Below are 16,402 nucleotides of genomic sequence, written 5' to 3' on the forward strand. Positions count from 1 at the left end.
CATTTGTATATTTTGCAATATATTATGTAATATATGTATCATCAATATATTATTAAATGTATTCAAATATATAATATATTAGAAAATAAAAAGGGAAAATAATATATTACAATATATCACAATATATTTTAAAAAATATATTGGTAAATATATTTTCCTTTTGTAAGGGTGAACTAACCCTAAAGCCTTAAAACTGGGCATAAATTAGGTCCCTTTTTGTTTTTGTAAGGCACTGTTTTACCTTGTGGCTGTCATTCAGAAATAAACTAGAAATAAACACTGTTGATTTGTATGAAAAATCCATAATAAGGCATGGCATTAAAGCATAAAATGAATGTAATCTAATCTAATTATCAGCTCAAGTAAACAATCTCTTTCAGTAAATGTGGGTGAACACTTAAGACTTCAAACAGCCAAATCTGGTGTCAGAATAAAACAAAACAATCATTTTTAATTTTGGCTCTGAGGTCTGAGGTCGCTCAATGCAATGAAGTCATTTATCTTGCACATATTGCACACATCATGTACTATACTGCAGCTCTATCGTCCGACCGAAGCCAAATCCTTCTCATTAAACAGCTTAATTTTAGGTTTAGCATTGAGTGTGTTATTTTAAGATGATGGAATGATATAAATAAACAATTTTATGGTTTATTCTTTTTTTATGCGAGCTAGTGCTGAGAAAAAAAGAAACCTGATTTCAACTTTTGACCATCAAATGCTGGGTTACCTTGATATAAAAATCAGAACTGTCATATATATTTATTGAGATGTCCAGATGCAAAAGCCGTCTGAATTTTTCATCAGGCTCTTATATTAAGCTATCAGTTAGTATGACACAGGACTCTCGGAAGTATGCAATTCAATTTTGGTCATGAAAACTCAGCTATGCAGCTTCTTTTTTCAAGCCAATCACTTGAGCCATAAATGGCATATGACTAATTACTCTAAATCTGAAGGAAAATGATGTCATGACAATGCTGATTGGCTGATGACACCGCACATGCACAGCCCCCAACCCTTTAAAAGTGAATATCCTGAGTTCCCTGAGTATCCTGACAAAATATAGGGTAAAAATGTCAATTTTGATATGTTTAAGAAAGCTTTGTGTACTTGTAAAACACCTAAAGATGTGGTTTAGATATAATACAGCTCTCTTGAATGGGTGTCAGTTGATAAAGATGTTTTTGCAACCACGCGGTGTAGTTACAACATCTAATGAGCTAATGAGGCCATGCTAACCAGCTGAACTTTGACCCCTTCGATTTAGAAAGGAGTCAAACTTTCACTCAGTAAATGTTAACTTTCACTCAGTCAATGTCATATTTAATTAAGGCCACCAGACTCCACAGAGAAACATTTTCAGAGGCACTATCAAATTCTTCAGAGCTATTTCATCTTGAATATAAGCTGACTGTCATGCAAAGCACCTTTAGCTGTTATACACGTTATAGTTGCGTGCTACCGCTGACAGATTCTCAGACTCTGACAGAGTCTTAACGGGGCCAACATTTCTACCACTGCTGCAAGGATACTTCAACACTCTATCATTAAGTTTATATTATAAATGGATGTAAAATAATTTCTGGAAAGCCTAAGTTTTCACTCTTTTTCTGTTGAGGAGTTGTTTATTTGGTTTTGTAAGGGAATTTGGAGTGTTCGGCACACATGTCCTCCACTCACTTCTTAAACACAACTCAATGTCTTATCTCCGTTTGAACATACACACATGCTCACTGTCACACATTTACACACTGTCCATCTCACCAGCTCTGACTACTTCATCTTGCCCACAATGCTGAACTTGTCCTCTGCGTGTGAGGCAGCAGCAGCAGCTTTCGAATAATGTCCAGGGGTAGGTCACCCCTCACTCACATTGCTACCTGCACCCACAACTCTCCACCACCATGTCCTCGTACTGTTTATAAACCACGTTATTCCCAGAGTCAATGTACAGGATGCTTATGGGACTGAGCTTAGTAGGAACGCAACAACTGGGAGGGGTGGACTCTGGGTCCATGGAGTTCATGAGAGTCTGGATGATGGCATGGTTGGTTGGTTCCAGGTGTGACCGTAAAGGGAAGTCACACAAACCCTCACAGTGATAAGCTTCGTAATCTAGCGGTGCAATAATCCAGTCGTCCCAACCCAGTTCTTTAAAGTTCACATGAAGCGGCTTCCGGCTGCAACGTGTTCTCCGCCTGCCACCACCCTTTCCTCCACCGGCACCCCCTGTAACGGGTCCTAAACCAGAACGACCTGCTAGTGCAGTCCGCCTCCTCCGCCGATGTCTTGGATGACCTTTAATACCATGCTCCGGAGCAGGATTAGGAAATGTATGACTTTTAATGGCCTTTATCTTCTCACGGATCTCCCTAAAGAGGTTCTCCTTCCTCCGAGCTTGAGTAAAGGTCACCAGTAAAGCTCTTTCATGGGTCTGCTGATCCTCGTGGCTCAGACCCAGCATGCCGGGATGCACAACCTCATTATTTGAATCAGAAATGGCTGATATACTGAAGCACAACGGCCTGCTGCCTTCCATTGTCCTGAAGAACTTGAGGTGGGTCTTCACGCTTGCACCAACATCAAACACATCCCAAGTGGCTGAAGCAGTATCTAGAAGATCAATGGTCCTGGAGGTGAGGAGCAGAGGTTGGTTAGAGGATCCCGGGAGGGAGCAGGTGTGAAGGAGTATTCGGTACAGGTTTCCACCGCTGGAGAGTAAACTGAAAACATCAGGTGATGGCCTCCTCAGAACCCGCAGCTCCACCTCCATCAGTTGATCTAGTCGTGAGAGACCAGACACGTCGAATGTGTACTGCTGGTGGAACTTTAGGGAAGGCTCCTCTGAAGGTATAAGAAAAAGGATGGATTAGCATTGAAATAAGAAACATAAGAATTTTAAGAATTAATGCAGCAAGCTTACACGAAGCAGACACTAATGCGTTTCTGAACAGTCTTACATATGGCTTTTATGAAAATGGCATACACAAATTGTCAGTCCTTCTACTCAATGAGAATAACATTCAAGGGCCTGAATGATTTCTCCAAACACGAGGTGCAGCATGCTCACGGAGACCAGGTGGAGAGCATTTGGCTGACCTGTCAGACTGTGTCGGCCTTTGGCAGCATCTCCTAATTACACTGACTGAGTGAGAAGAAGGTTTGGCAGGACATTGGAAATGCTCAGCTCTCCGAGAAGCTCTCCTCCTTCCCCTATATGTCCTCAGGAGGATACAGTAAATTTGAAAGGTGGGTGGCTTAAGGGTGTAATTAAATGTTAGGTAACATTTCAAGCTGAGGTGGACCTCAGTTTTCTGTGGCCACCATGAACTGGACTTTGAACTGGTCTTTCATTATTTGCACAGCTAACTTGAAATCACTGCGGGGTACAAAATCTCTGTCTGCAAGATGTTGTCCTCTCCTTTCTTTGTCTGGAGAAAGAAATTGGCTAAAAGAACACATCCAATACTCAGTCTCATCCGTGACTGAGATGATGCAGAACCAACCTTTGCTAAGAGAGACCAGACTTTGCGCTCAGAGTAAAACAAGCTTCGATGTTGACATCTTGACATCCAGTTCAAAAACTGGAACCCAGAGTACTATGCAACCTGATACAGAGACCACAGTTTCATGGGTTAAACATGAAGAGGATTTTTCCAATATGAGCTGGCTGCACAAAAACCCAAGGCCAGATCCGGACACATATTGACGTTACATTATGAGAGAGAGAACCTTGAGAATAATAGTAATTGCAAACTGTTTGAAGCTACCAGATTCTTGGGGTTTGGTCACAAATGCTGTACCTGTCCTACAGTAATACATGAGAAAGAGCATCCGAAAGTGGGGTTTTGAAAGAAAAGCACCATATATTTATCTCCTTTCTGAGACAAAGGAATGCTATAAAAATGAAAGGTGAACAGTTGGAAGAGGTGTAGAGTAAAACATCCTCCTCTAAGCTAATATCCGCTTGCCAGACTAAACAATGACATAACCTTGAAAATGAGCCGAGGCAGTCAGGGACTCAGGTTCTTGTACCATGGGCCTACATAGTGTCATAGTTTTTGCTCTTTTTTTGTCTTCAGACAATTCACAGTCAGTGTGGTCACCAAACTATGGTATGTGTGTTGTTTAGTTTTAGGGTTGGTTTTTTTTTTTTTTTTTTACATTGGCATAATATATGATGGGGACAGGTGGGACAATCTTCACACAAAGGCATGCTGCATTTCCAGGCCAGATTTGAACCAGAAACACCTTATATTTAAAGCAAACACATTACTACTAAATCAACAAATTATGATTAATGATTAGAACTGGTCTTTACACAACAACAAAATTCTAGACCCAAAGCATAAGATGAAGGTGTACACTTAAATATTTAAATGTGTCAAGTCATTTTAGCACTTGAACTGGTCAGCAAGAATGATTGCTACCTCATATAATTGTCTAACTTAGTTTTAAAAAAATGCTATTGAAATTGTTGATTAAAATGGCTTTTATACATTGCTCAATTAATATTCATGAACTATGCATTCGCCATATCTTGACGTCATACTGTGGCCAATTTTATTATTGTTTTATTAGTAGTATTTGTTTATTTTATTTATTTATTTCCCATTGTGATGCCAATGGTTTTATATTTACTTCACAAGAACTAGGCTAATAGAGATCATCTCGAATCAAAATGCATGACTCTTCACTCTTAACAAAATCTGGGAAAATATGAGTGGAAATATAATGCCGGGAATTATTACCCTTAGTACGCTTAAACAAATGTGGCATTGTGCACTTTTTATTATTCAAGGCTGTGCCCTCAAATGTTATAGCAGGCCTGTCAATATATGAATGTCCTTTCAATCTATCGAACATTGAAGAACAGAAGAGTCTCTGATTTCATACAAAAAAAAAAAAGTGTTTTCCACGCATATCTCCATATATTTGGTCGGGAGGAAAGTTGACATTCATTTCACAATTCTGTTTACGTGACAATCTTTATTTTAACATAAGTTTTAAATTAAATGTTTCTCTGTCTTTATGAGCAACACCTGGAGGGGAGAACGCGTGCTTCGTTTTAGATATTTTAGCTCAAGGTGCTGCTGAAGATTATTTGTCACAGATGTTGGAAATTTGAGACATTTGACTTCATATTTCTTTTTTGGAATTGTACGTATCCTATTTCGAAAATATTATTGAGAAGTAGATAATCCTAAACAAAATTATCCCTGAGCTATGCATGTTCATAAACACATCACGCATTTATATTACAGCAATCCAACTCATACAGAATCGCTGAGGCAGAGTAGCCTAATTATTAATTATTATGGTTCTTTACAAGTTGAATGGGGAAAGGAAATATTCGCGTAATTCTAATTCAAGCAGGACCACGCAATTCTCTCATTTATGTACAAACCAACATTGTATTGCCATTTTCTTCTGGATATATTTTTTATATTAATAACAGTTTTGTTGTCGTCTGCAACAAATGATATTATTCGATTATAATAATAATATCTAGGCATCAGAACATTTCTATATATAATGGATGAAATATACCCTACTGTCGTCATGTATATACATTTTAAATCATATTATATCTGTCACACCGATATCGATCATGTTTCAGTGTCAGCTGACATAATACAAGCATGTTTTGAAGTGATTTATTACTGCAGCGTTTACCTTATGCCATTCATTACAACTGATGATTTGATGTGCCAAGTATTATAATAAGATCAGGCTCAATCTGAAGGTATGAAATCTGCAGCGATGGCCTCAAGGAGGAGATCATCTTACAGCCCATCTATCTCTCTGCCTGTCTCACTCACCTGGTCCCAGGTCCATGAAGCTGGTCACTGTATTGGCATATCTCCTGGAGCGCGTCTGGCTGCCGTTGCTTGCGCGTCGGTCCAGTTCCGATAGAGTCCTGTACAGAGAGATCATGTAAGATGGAACATGAACAGATGTGGAGTCGTTCCGTGAGCTCGCGCTGGCTTCTGCAGGACCGCGCGCATCCAGATGTGAATGGAGCCCGTTATCGGGGTACTGAACCGATCCCAGCACCACTGCCTCAAGAACATTCCCAAAGCAAAAAGAGAACCATAGGAAGGGAGCGGCAGTCTTCTTGGGAGTCATTTTCAGTGGTCTCTGGCCGAAAATGGCAAAGTTGGATGGACTTGATGACTTTGGAAACTCCCCTTTGCTCTTTAGATAGTGTTAATATCTTGAACGTGAGTAACACTGAATGCCTGGTGCTCAGTATTCAAAGAGCGCCCCCAATTGGAAATATGTTTGAAGCGGTTTAAATCCGAATTCTTAGAGAGGATTGATATTATTGCCAATTATTTCACTTTAAGAATAAATAAAATTATGCTAAACAGAATGAACTTAAAATAAAGAATGAAATGACTTATTCTGCTTTACTGGGAATTTTCTTAGTACAACTGTACTGTTTTTTTATGAGACACTGACAAACATTTTTCTTAAAAAAAAATCTAATAATGGAAATAAGCGTATTGGAAGTCAATATTTTGATTCGGAAATGTTGCTTTTCATGCTCTACCAACGTTTGCGCAATCGTCCCCCGTTTACTGTGCGCACACTGCCATCTACCGTTGACAACACTTAATACACATGCAAATATTATGTCAGTTGAATTACAAAAACGCTTACAGTAAAATCCGTTTTTAATGAAGTAATAGTAGCTAGTCCATGCTTTTAGATACAAATACTGCCTTTCTTATACATGTGCTTTAAAGGGGGCATAATTTGTTACACTTCTTACTCCAGTTAATATTTCTCAGTGTAGTTTTCTTTTGGAAAGTCAGTTTCTGTATAAACATCAAATCAATGGTGTGGCTAAAAATACAACATACGAAAAAATGACTATAAAGCTACTAAAGGCATTCACTATGTTATATGATATTCCCTCTGTTTTGCAAGCCATTAGTAAAGGCATTCATAGATGAATGGCAGGGATTTAGATCTGATTCTTTCTTCATGCTATCCATTTTTTTTTTACTAATTTACATCTTGTCAAGTAACAAAAAAATAAAGACTGTCATAAGCATAATCATGTAAAAATATGCTTCTTTTCACTTGTCACTTACTGGAATCAAAGAAGGAGCATAGCAATCCATTATTTCATTACAGCTATGCTCAAGTTCTAAAGCTGAAAATGTCCAGCTGAAAATATGGTACCACAGAGATTTAACCTTGGATCACAGTGTTGAAGTAAAGCATATTTTCAATGTTACTACCTGCACACTTAATTTATATAATGTTACACTACTGTACTGGGCCTAAAATACTGTAGCTCATCCATGTCAACCTGCAGCTGATTGTGTGTTGATTTGCTGTCTGGATTAAACAACACTTTGCTGTAATATATATGGGGTATCAGGTTAAACTCTGGAGGCCAGGAAGTACAATTCTTTTGCTTCCTCTCCTGACCTCATCTCCTGACCACACGCACACACAGATGTTGGGTTTCTATGTTTTATGGGGAAATTCCATATAGTTAATGATTTCACAAACTTCCCCTCATAATGTAGTATGATTTATAAGCTGTTTTACTCATGTTGACTAAAAAATAAATGTCCCCACAAGATCAAAAACTACCAGTATTATAATTCCTGCTCAGTATACAGGTGTTGGTCATATAATTAGAATATCATGAAAAAGTTGATTTATTTCACTAATTCCATTCGAAATGTTAAACTTGTATATAATATTCATACATTACACACAGACTGATGAATTTCAAAAGTTTATTTCTTTTAATTTTGATGATTATAACTGACAACTAAGGAAAATCTTAAATTCAGTATCTCAGAAAATTAGAATATAACTTAAGACCAATACAAAGAAATGATTTTTAGAAATCTTGGCCAACTAAAAAGTATGAAAATGAAAAGTATGAGCATCTGCAGCACTCAATACTTAGTTGGGGCTCCTTTTGCCTGAATTACTGCAGCAGTGCGGCGTGGCGTGGAGTCGATAAGTCTGTGGCACTGCTCAGGTGTTATGAGAGCCCAGGTTGCTCTGATAGTGGCCTTCAGCTCTTCTGCATTGTTGGGTCTGACAAATCGCATCTTCCTCTTCACAATACCCCATAGATTTTCTATGGGGTTAAGGTCAGGCGAGTTTGCTGTTCAATTAAGAACAGGGATACCATGGTCCTTAAACCAGGTACTGAAAGCTTTGGCACTGTGTGCAGGTGCCAAGTCCTGTTGGAAAATGAAATCTGCATCTCCATAAAGTTGGTCAGCAGCAGGAAGCATGAAGTGCTCTAAAACTTCCTGGTATACGGCTGCGTTGACCTTGGACCTCAGAAAACACAGTGCTTGAGGCTGATCAAGATGCTTCGTAAGACCAAGAGACCAAATTATGAACTATATTGCTCACTTCTGATTTAATTTACACTACAGCAGAATCAGCCCTTGAACAATGTTATTCTCAATGTTTTAGTGTGCCTGAGGACTGGATTCTGGTGGGACGTGTGGGATCTTCGGAGGAAGTGGAACTTACATTTGCATTGAAGCAGCAGAATGTTAACCAGATGGAGGAGTTACTGAAACTAGTGTCAGACCCGGATTCACATCAATATGGTATTGAGAAACTCATTTGTGGTCATCCAAATGATCAAATAAAGAAATGAGTTCTTTTCTCATTTATGTTTTAGGGAAGTATCTGAGTTTGGAAGAAGTCGCTGCTCTTGTTCGGCCATCTCAGCTGACCGAGAAAGTAGTGCAGAATTGGCTCCAGAGTCATGGGGTCAAAAACTGTCACACGGTTGTAACACAGGACTTCCTTCAATGTGTCATGACTGTGCAGTAAGGACAGTTTTTGAGGGAATTTTATAGTATCAGAAAACACAGTGGACCAACACCAGCAGATAACATGGGACCGCAAACCATCACTGACTGTGGAAACTTTACACTGGACCTCAAGCAACGTGGATTGTGTGTCTCTCCTCTCTTCCTCCAGACTCTGGGACCCTGATTTCCAAAGGAAATGCAAAATTTACTTTCATCAGAAAAAATAACTTTGGACTACTCAGCAGCAGTCCAGTCCTTTTTGAAGTGAGACGCTTCTGACGCTGTCTGTTGTTCAAGAGTGGCTTGACACAAGGAATGTGACAGCTGAAACCCATGTCTTGCATTCGTCTGTGTGTAGCGGATCTTGAAGCACTGACTCCAGCTGCAGTCCACTCTTTGTAAATCTCCCCCACATTTTTGAATGGGTTTTGTTTCACAATCCTCTCCAGGATGCGGTTATCCCTATTGCTTGTACAATTTTTTTCTACCACATCTTTTCCTTCTCTTCGCCTCTCTATTAATGTGCTTGGACACAGAGTTCTGTGAACAGCCAGCCTCTTTTGCAATGACCTTTGTGTCTTGCCCTCCTTGTGCAAGGTGTCAATGCTCGTCTTTTGTACAACTGTCAAGTCAGCAGTCTTCCCCATGATTGTGTAGCCTACAGAACTAGAATGAGAGACCATTTAAAGGCTTTGCAGGTGTTTTGAGTTAATTATCTGATTGGAGTGTGGCACCAGGTGTCTTCAATATTGAACCTTTTCACAATATTCTAATTTTCTGAGATACTGAATTTGGGATTTTCCTTAGTTGTCAGTTATAAACATCAAAATTAAAAGAAATAAACATTTGAAATATATCAGTCTGTGTGTAATGAATGAATATAATATACAAGTTTCACTTTTTCAATGGAATAATTCAAAATTCACATTATTTCACTAATTCACATTAGTGTAATAAATCAACTTTTTGATGATATTTAATTATATGACCAGCACCTGTACATTGGCTACGTGTGTATGTGTGTGCGTGTGCGTGTGTGTGTGTGTGTGTGTGTGTGTGTGTGTGTGTGTGTGTGTGTGTGTGTGTGTCACACAAATGTAAATATACATACGTTATGTGCCACAAATCTCTGTGTTACCCATTAAAGATATTAATTTAAATTATTATTAAATTTACTCATTTGACCCTCTATGAAAGTACGGTATAACATATAACATATAACATAACACATTCATAAATGTACATTTTTCAAAATTCCTCAATGATTAGTGGTTGTAGAATATTTGGATACATTAAGAGGGGTGAAATGTCCCAAAGCAAGGTAGGCTATTTGTATTTTTTATTAGAGGATTTCGGATTTATAGCCTCCTTCTCCCCTACTCTTTCTTTTTTAGGGTATGTTTTCTCTCTCTCTCTCTCTCTCTCTCTCTCCCTCTCTCTCTCTCTCCAATATATTTATTTTATATCTTAAATGTATTATGTATTATGTGGTATGTAGTATATGATATGAAAATTGAGTGTAATCTCAGCCTTTATATGTATATTTCTGTTGAATGAATGCCTTAAAAAATGCGAATGATGATAATAATTTATGTGCACTATGTTACCTGTTTTATAAGACCGTTATGAAAACTACGACTTTCTCTGCTTTTCTTGCAAGTTTTAATTCGCAGACACATGCACGTTAAAAGATCAGCTGATGGTCACGTGACTATCACATGATCAGTATATTAGGACACAGGCATCGGTGTTGTGTATTAGATCAGGCTAAACGAACGCGAAAACAATGAGGTGAGTATGTTGTTGTTTGCACAGAGTTATCTTACGCTAATCATAGTTTAAAGATCAAGTTTGCTGTTAAAGAACTGTTTGTAAGTCTCCGAGACAGCGGTTCACCTCGAGGTCAGATGATCAGGACAAAGTTCACATAAACCTGTTCCCTTGTGTATTGTTCTAGCATGTTAACTATTTAAGTCGATTTTTTTTTTAGTTCAAATGACAAAAGTGTTTTTTTGCGTTGACCATAAAAATAATTCAATTTGCATTAAAGTGGGCCCTTAAAGTGACACTGTTTATCTTTACAGGATTGCTGTTTTTGTTCTGAGCTTTATTTGGATTGTCAGTGGGGAGCTGCTTGAGGCTGATCAAGATGCTTCGTAAGACCAAGAGCCCAAATTATGAACTATATTGCTCACTTCTGATTTAATTTACACTACAGTAGAATCAGCCCTTGAACAATGTTATTCTCAATGTTTTAGTGTGCCTGAGGACTGGATTCTGGTGGGACGTGTGGGATCTTCGGAGGAAGTGGAACTTACATTTGCATTGAAGCAGCAGAATGTTAACCAGATGGAGGAGTTACTGAAACTAGTGTCAGACCCGGATTCACATCAATATGGTATTGAGACACTCATTTGTGGTCATCCAAATGATCAAATAAAGAAATTAGTTCTTCTTTTCTCATTTATGTTTTAGGGAAGTATCTGAGTTTGGAAGAAGTCGCTGCTCTTGTTCGGCCATCTCAGCTGACCGAGAAAGTAGTGCAGAATTGGCTCCAGAGTCATGGGGTCAAAAACTGTCACACGGTTGTTACACAGGACTTCCTTCAATGTGTCATGACTGTGCAGTAAGGACAGTTTTTGAGGGAATTTTATAGTATCAGTAGACCACAAAAATTAGATCAGTTTCTCATCTTCAATCTGTTCTTTTTAGGGTGGCTGAAAAATTGCTCCCTGGCACAAAATTTCACCGTTACAGGAGAGATTCACACACTCTGTTGAGATCAACATCTCTGTACTCCGTTCATGAAGATGTGCATCAGCATCTAGACTTTGGTGAGCAGTTGACACCATCAGCTTCTGTCTTATAAGCCTATGGTGTCATATTTAATATACATTTCTAAATCTCACTTAGTCATCATTGTGTTGCATTGCATTGCATTGCATTATTTGATTTGCCCTCCAAAAACTTGAGCATAAAACTGTAGAGCTTTGATCATAATACTAAGCATTTAAATGTCATCTTACTAAAACATATTGTTGGAAGGTTGTCTATATTATTGGACCACTGATATGTATATGTAATTTATGGAAGCATTCTGTTATACAGTTACAAAGTTTACAGTATGGGCTATCAGAATTTTTGCATGTTTTGCTCCACTTTACTGGCCTTAAACTGAGGCTTTTTTTCCTAGAGTACGAAGTTCATATTCTTACTATATGGGCCTTAAAACCCTAATGATACAAAACTTAATATGACGAAGTCTTTTAAAAAAAATCTTTTTAGTGGGTGGTGTTCACCGTTTTCCACCAAAAGGAAAGGGTATCAGTAAAGGCTGGGAAGGAGCAAGACAATCTGCATTAGGCTTTCACCTGGGCGTCACCCCCTCAGTCCTTAGGAGTCGCTACAACCTCACAGCAAAAGATGTGGGCACTGCCACTAACAACAGTCAGGCAGTGGCACAGGTAAACCTCTCATATTTACTGTGCATTGATTTATTCATATGAAGAGATTTCTGAAGTGTAATTCATGGTTGTGCCAAATATCTCCACTACCTAGTTCTTGGAGCAGTACTACCACCCCGCTGACTTGTCTGAGTTTATGAGTCTGTTTGCTGGAAGATTCACACACATGTCAGCTGTAGAGCGGGTCGTGGGCACTCAGGGTGGTGGGAAAGCCGGCATTGAGGCCAGTCTGGATGTGGAGTACATCATGAGCAGTGGAGCAAACATTTCTACTTGGGTCTTCACAAATCCAGGTATGTGCTCCATGGCAGCAGTATTTTAGTATACTAATAGATTTTATTATTTTGAATTTTTATTTTTAAGTTCTGTTAAGTTTTAGTAATTTTGTTTTCATTTTTATTTTATTTTCCTTTCAAATGAGCTTTGAAATTTTAGTGCATCAGTTGGGTCTGTTTCCGAATAGGTTCTTTTTTTTCATGCATTGTAAAGATTTGTGATTTGTGAAAGCATTGTGAAGTTTTTCCTTGGTCTTGGTTACAGGTCGTCATGAGTCTCAGGAGCCGTTCCTTCAGTGGATGCTGCTGCTCAGCAACATGTCTGCAGTGCCTTGGGTCCACACTGTCAGCTATGGAGATGATGAGGACAGTCTTTCTGATGCCTATATGAACCGCATCAACACCGAGTTCATGAAAGCTGGCCTCAGAGGGATTTCCATGCTCTTTGCTTCTGGTAAGATGATGAAAGTCATGTTGCAGGAACAAAAGCTTTTTATTTGGTGCATTTTATTTAGAAAATCCATTAACTGCGTGTTGCATATACCTGGTCTTTATTTTTACCTCTTTTGGTCTAAGATCTCAAAGAAAGCCGCACTTTTTTTTTTTTTTTTATGCAGGTGATAGTGGAGCAGGTTGTAGACACTTGACCAAGGAAAGAAATACTTTTAGACCGAGTTTTCCTGCATCCAGGTAGACACTTCTCTAAATATTCTTTGTAACACGGATACCTTCTGTACTGAAAAACAGTTAATCTGTAAAATGGATCTCTTCTCTTTCTAGTCCCTATGTGACCACTGTGGGGGGGACTTCTTTCAAGAACCCCTTCAAACTTACCTATGAGGTCACCGATTACATCAGTGGAGGTGGCTTCAGTAACGTGTTTGCAAGGCCAGGTTATCAGGTAAAGCTCCAGGAGTCTGAATCCTTTGCTGTGTTTTGAATGAAATGCTATCTTACCGCTTAATGAAAACTGCTGAATGTCCCTCCACTTCTATTAAAGTAGCTGAAGTCAGGTTTTCAATTATAGTGTCTCATTTCTGAAGACTCTGACAAACAAGGCTGTTGTGTGTTGTTTTCTGTAGGCTGGTGCTGTTGACGCGTATATGAAGAGTGTTCAGCCTCTACCTCCTCAGACATATTTCAACATCACTGGAAGAGCCTATCCAGATCTAGCTGCGCTTTCTGACAACTACTGGGTCGTTTCCAACCGGATACCTGTACCATGGGTCTCTGGAACATCGGTTAGTAAATAATACAAAAAGAATAGGTTTTTGTTTTCTAGTAAACTTGTATTACAGGTTGATCGTATTCATAATTGTGTACGTGATAGAATATACTAGAATTGATGTAGAAATGCAAAATAGAAGAAACGTGTACACTGCAGGTGTGTAATACTAAGATTTTCTGATAATAAAAAGTCAAGTTTAGGTTTTTATTTTTTTTTTTAAATAACTTTTATTCAGGATATATTAAATTGATCAAAAATGACTAAAATTTACAAATACTATCTATTTTTATAACTTCATATTCATTGAAGAATTCTGAAAAATGTATCACGGTTTCCACAAAAATAAGTAGCAAAACGGTTTTCAACATTATTAATAAATGATTTCCGATGAAATTGTAATATTTCACAATATTACTGTTTTTATAGTATTTTTGATCAAATAAATGTAAATCTTCGTAAGCAGAAGATTTACATTTTTTACAAAAGATTGACCCCAAACTTTTGAACTGTTCTGTGCACTAGAAAATGCAATAACAATGTACAATATTGCATACAGGTTAGGTTACAATACATTACCCAATAATGTCTGTTATTTCGTAATCTGAATGTTTTTTTCCAAGGCATCAACTCCAGTAGTGGGCGGGATTCTCTCCCTCATAAACGACCAGCGGTTCCTGAAAGGACTTCCCTCATTAGGATTCATCAACCCTCGCCTTTACAAACTGCAAGGCAAAGGTCTTTTTGATGTAAGCGTTTAAAAAATTCTTTTTTAACATTTAGCTACTCTTTTGTCATTTTCCCTGTGTTTAGAACTATTAAACATCTACAAAATCTATATTTAAAATTTCAGGACGTTCTAAATTGTAATGCTGTCCTAAAAGAATTGCATGTATAAAATTATCATAAAAGGCAGTATATGTAAATACTTGCTGTAGTGTCCCTTGTGGCAACTACATGCAGTGCGCACACACACACACACACACACACACACACATCTCAGAACGCAGATATGTGTGAAATCGTGCTTGTGTAACTAGAAGCTTAAGAGTGACAGTTAAAACCTGTTCAAGTAACCATATACTCTTAACACTGTTAAATCAATTTGCTTTCTCCTCATACCCTTAGGTAACAGAGGGATGTCACCTGAGTTGTCTGGATGATAAAGTTGAAGGGAAGGGTTTCTGTGCCTCCCCTTCATGGGATCCAGTAACAGGATGGGGAACACCCAATTATCCTGCTCTTCTTAAAGCTCTTATGAACTGAGCTGCTGCTTGTTTAGTCAGATTGCAAAAGAAAGGCCCACCCTTTTGCACTTTTTTTTTTTTACTCTGAAAGATATAGTTTTTAAAAAATTTTGCTGACTCATTGTATAATCATATCAAGATATCATGTTGCCAATCATTTAAGAATTATTTTCACAAAAGAATGTTCTTTCAGTGTAAAATGAACCTTTGACTAGCTGCTTAACCCACCCACAGTTCTCCCCGCTTAACAGGTTGTGCAACTGTAGATAAGGGTGATTTGTCCCAATGTAAAGGATCAGGGTTTTACAAGTGTCTTTGATGTGACAGAAAATATCTATGAATTTGATCTACTTCACACACACGTATATATATATATATATTTTTAGGAGACCAAGTTCAATAAAGTGCAATATTCCCTAATGATAAATTTCAGTTCCTTTTTAAATAGGCAATTAAACTAGATCCTTTTATCATAAATGTTAGGATGTTCCAAGGTTTAGATGAAACATGTGCTGAACCCAGACTAATTATTAAACATACTTGAGAGCTGTATAAACCAATGGCCTGTTTTTGACATTTTTAACTTGGTTGATTTGACGGACTTTGTGAAGAGGTCCTCAGGGAATTAAATAATGCATGGATTTGTTGGCCTGGAACTACTAGGTTGGTGGTAAGATTGAGAATTGTTTTTTTTTTTCTATTAGATGTCTGGTGCACTGAATGTTATTTGAGCAACAGGTCCAACTTGTTTTTTGTTTTTTTTGAAAGCTGCAAAGCCTTCAGTATTCTCTCTGAAAGGTTCATTAATATTTTGATGACTGGTGTTTAATTTCTTTGCTTGAAAAATACAAATTAAAGTTTTTATATTGAAATAAATGCCTTTGTGAGCTTACAGTGTTGGATTTAATTCAATTTTTAATACTATCCAGAAACATACAAAACGTATACATTTTTGAGAAGGAATTGCAATTTGTTGAACGGTCATTTGGAGGTGGCAGAACATATTTACAATAGCAAACAAGGATGTGATATTGGTGCATGGATCAGATCAGTTTAAAGAGGCTCACAAAACATGAATGGGGGGAAAAAAATTTGAAATTCAAATAAGTTTTGTTTCTTTACATTTAAATTCAAACGAAAGTCAGTTATAGGATGTACATGATATGAAAGCTAATATAGTTCAAGTCTCAATACATGAGGCGTCAGAAAGAGCAAGCTCTAATAGGAACTTTTAATATATAAATATCTTTAAACAGCATGAACAATGTAATTTACAATTTATAACTGAATATTGTGCATATGCAGTTAGGATTCTGTTAACAATATTAGCTGCAATTAATGCAATGTCAGTGTAATTTTTAAAATAGCATGTGAA

General features: G+C 37.7%; 2 protein-coding genes across 3 annotated transcripts; one reads left to right on the forward strand and one right to left on the reverse strand.

The window, feature by feature from the left end:
• Positions 1–903: 903 nt before the first annotated feature.
• Positions 904–6,142, reverse strand: LOC132112084 (growth/differentiation factor 6-A-like). The gene is made up of 2 exons (XM_059519674.1): positions 5,826–6,142; positions 904–2,847 (listed from the first exon to the last, which is right to left on the reverse strand). The coding sequence occupies exons 1-2, from the start codon at positions 6,130–6,132 to the stop codon at positions 1,880–1,882; spliced, it is 1,275 nt and encodes a 424-aa protein (XP_059375657.1). The 5' UTR covers positions 6,133–6,142; the 3' UTR covers positions 904–1,879.
• A 4,378-nt stretch (positions 6,143–10,520) lies between these two features.
• On the forward strand, positions 10,521–16,108 carry LOC132111619 (tripeptidyl-peptidase 1). Of its 2 annotated transcripts, none has more exons than XM_059519086.1 (13): positions 10,521–10,607; positions 10,901–10,972; positions 11,075–11,214; positions 11,292–11,442; positions 11,529–11,650; positions 12,102–12,280; positions 12,375–12,573; positions 12,821–13,009; positions 13,173–13,245; positions 13,336–13,456; positions 13,638–13,796; positions 14,404–14,529; positions 14,909–16,108. In XM_059519086.1, exons 1-13 carry the CDS (start codon positions 10,603–10,605, stop codon positions 15,044–15,046), a joined length of 1,674 nt encoding a protein of 557 aa, XP_059375069.1. In that variant the 5' UTR covers positions 10,521–10,602; the 3' UTR covers positions 15,047–16,108. The 2 variants fall into 2 exon arrangements, with proteins under 2 accessions (XP_059375069.1, XP_059375070.1); XM_059519087.1 differs by having other exon boundaries at positions 12,132–12,280.
• Positions 16,109–16,402: the final 294 nt, after the last annotated feature.

The sequence above is a fragment of the Carassius carassius genome, chromosome 31, assembly GCF_963082965.1.
Source record: "Carassius carassius chromosome 31, fCarCar2.1, whole genome shotgun sequence".
NCBI lineage: Eukaryota > Metazoa > Chordata > Actinopteri > Cypriniformes > Cyprinidae > Carassius > Carassius carassius.